This window comes from Propithecus coquereli, unplaced genomic scaffold (assembly GCF_000956105.1).
Source record: "Propithecus coquereli isolate 6110/MARCELLA unplaced genomic scaffold, Pcoq_1.0 Scaffold139, whole genome shotgun sequence".
NCBI classification, from domain to species: domain Eukaryota; kingdom Metazoa; phylum Chordata; class Mammalia; order Primates; family Indriidae; genus Propithecus; species Propithecus coquereli.
This window is the reverse complement of record NW_012138191.1, coordinates 5,831,509-5,834,306: the sequence shown is the minus strand read 5'-3', so window position 1 is coordinate 5,834,306 and position 2,798 is coordinate 5,831,509. Positions and strand designations below refer to the sequence as shown.

The 2,798-nt window shown below is 36.7% G+C and overlaps 1 protein-coding gene across 1 annotated transcript in view; it reads left to right on the top strand.

Moving 5' to 3' along the window:
• Positions 1 to 2,798, top strand: part of ATRN (attractin) — a 169,432-nt gene that overhangs the window by 108,177 nt on the left and 58,457 nt on the right. Inside the window, exon 19 of the mRNA XM_012639248.1 lies at positions 1,532 to 1,626. Coding sequence (XP_012494702.1) covers positions 1,532 to 1,626 — 95 coding nt within the window. The remainder of the gene's footprint in view (positions 1 to 1,531; positions 1,627 to 2,798) is intronic.

Below are 2,798 nucleotides of genomic sequence, written 5' to 3'. Positions count from 1 at the left end.
GTGGCGTCATCCTAGCTCACAGCAACCTCAAAGTCCTGGGCTCAAGCGATCCTTCCGCCTCAGCCTCCCGAGTACTGAGACTACAGACATGGGCCACGATGCCTGGCTAATTTTTTCTACATATTTTTAGTTGTCCAGCCAATTTCTTTCTATTTTTTTAGTAGAAATGGGTCTCGCTCTTGCTCAGGCTGGTCTCGAACTCCTGAGTTCAAACGATCCGCCCGCCTCAGCCTCCCAGAGTCAGCATTTTCTTAGACAGTTAAAAATAAACTTACCAATAACTTCCCATTTCTCCCTCCCTCTACCCGCTGGCAACCACCATTATACTTTCTGTTTCTATGAATATAGAATATACTTCTGTTTCTATGAATTTGAGTCTTATAGGTGCCTCATCTAAGTAGAACCATATTGTATTTGTCTTTTTGTGACTGGTTTATTCCACGTAGCATAATGTGTCAAGGTTCATTCCTGTTGTAGCATATGTCAAAATTTCCTTCCTTTTTAAGGCTAAATCATTGTATGCACATACCACATTTTGCTTATCCATTTATCTGTTAATGGACTCTTGGGTCTCTTCTGCCTTTTGGATATTGTGAATAATGCTGCTGTGAACATGGGCATACATTTATCTATTTGAGACTCTGCTTTCAATTCATTTGGTTATATACTTAGAAGTGTAATTGCAGGATCATGTCATAATTCTATTTTTCATTTGTTGAGGAACTACCATAATGTTTTCTACAGCAGTTGCACTATTTTACATTCCTACCAACACTGCACAGGATTCCAATTTTTCTACATCCTCACCTCACTTGTTATTTTCTAGTTTTTGATAGTGGCCATCCTAATGGGTGTGAATTGGTATCTCATTGTGGTTTTGATTTGCATTTCCCTAATGCTCAGTGATATTGAATATCTTTTGATATGCTTATTGGCCGTTTGTGTATCTTCTTTGGGAAAAAAAATCCATGTAAGTTCTTTGCCCATTTTTAATCAGGTTGGTTTTTTGTTCTTGAATTTTGTTCTTGAATATTAAGATTTTTTAAACTAAATTATGGCAACTTTGGCCAGTAAACTCTCTTTCAAGCTATGTTTTTTTACTACATCACATTCACCTTTGAGTGCTTTCTTCCTTTCTGGAATAAGATAACCAAGGCTTATATTCCTTGCCCTAGACCTAGAATTAACCATATTTCCATGGAGTCCTAGTTTCTATTACACCATTAATTTATATCTTTGTATCCTTAAGCAAAACTTAGCATGGAACATATGTTCAGCTAATACTTGCAGGTGAGTTAATTTGGAGCATAAAATCTCAGCCAGGGTCATGATATAAGGAGAGTTTAGTGGGTTAACCCAAATAAAATGATACTGCCCATAGACTTGATTTTCTTTGAAAAACCTAGGTATAGATGAGTCAAAGTGCTTTTCTGGTTATTGAATTTATGAGAAAAGCAGTCTGTATCTCTAGAGACCTGTTCTATTTTTTTTGTTTTTCACTTTTTAAATATGCATTTCTTTCTTTCCATAGATACTCTTCTTATTGACTATCAGTTCACTTTTAGCCTGTCCCAGGAAGATGACCGCTATTACACAGCCATCAATTTTGTGGCTACTCCTGATGAAGTAAGATTTTTTTAAAGTTTTCCTATTTTGTTTTGAATTTGTCTGGATCTTTTTCTTGGTCATTATGGGTAGAAGTACTGCCTTAGCAGTGGTCTCCAGAATGGAATACACAGGATGATCTCTAGGGGTGCAGGAAAGAAATGTTAGAATCTACATTTTGTTTCCTTTCCATCTAAAAGGCAAGAGTGGTGTTTTTAAGATTTACCAGGATCTGAGACACGGACTCACATTGATTCCACACACACTTGGTTTGCATGTCAGCCCATCTCAGCCCCATAGAGAAAGGGAGAGGAGATTGCAAGGGGAGCTCCACCATCAGAGGGCAGATGGCAGGGCCTAGATTTACTCCCTCAAAACTGACCAGAGGCTTAAAAAGCACCTGCAAAGACACTGTTGATTGAAATGCCAGCCATGTGAGCACAAGCAGACAGCAAGGGAGGTGGCAGAATTGACACCTATGCTTCTAGAATGAGTTCTTAGCCTCATTAGGAGTAAAACAGCAAAGGGTTAGTTGGGTCCAATAAGAGATTGTCCAGGAATAATTTAAATTGTTAAAGCAACTATGTGAAATGTAGATTTATATCACTGTCATTAATGATGAAGCCCAACCTGCTACAAGGTATCACCTAGTAGTAGAAGGAAGCCACCATAGCATGACATTTAAAAGTAAAGCATCCAGGCATGAAGACACACCTATACAGTTTCTTTAATGAGATACAAAGTCATTCAATACCCACTCCAGTGCTTTAAGAAATTTTACTAAATGTGATGGTAAATTATTTAGGAGCCTTCTTAGAGGTTTCTTACTTCTCATCAACATACACAAAGCCATTTACCACTATAAAACTTCACTCACAATAAAAGTGACAGATAATAACATGGAAAACAATATGGCAGTAAGCCAAAGGATATTCCTTTGTTGACAAATATTATCAATAAACATTGCTAAATGTTTTTAAAAAGTAGTAGAACAAAGTCCAAGGTGTGGTATATCTACTACACAATTAAGGGAAAGTAGAGTTTGTGTTTAATACTCCATTTCAATGATAAAACTAAGAAAAGATGTACTAGAGAAGATACATTCTCAAGAGTGAATGGCTTTTTAAGTAAAGATAATAAATGACTTCAAATGAGAATATTTTATGGAAAAATTGTGTAGGTGTATCATTTGA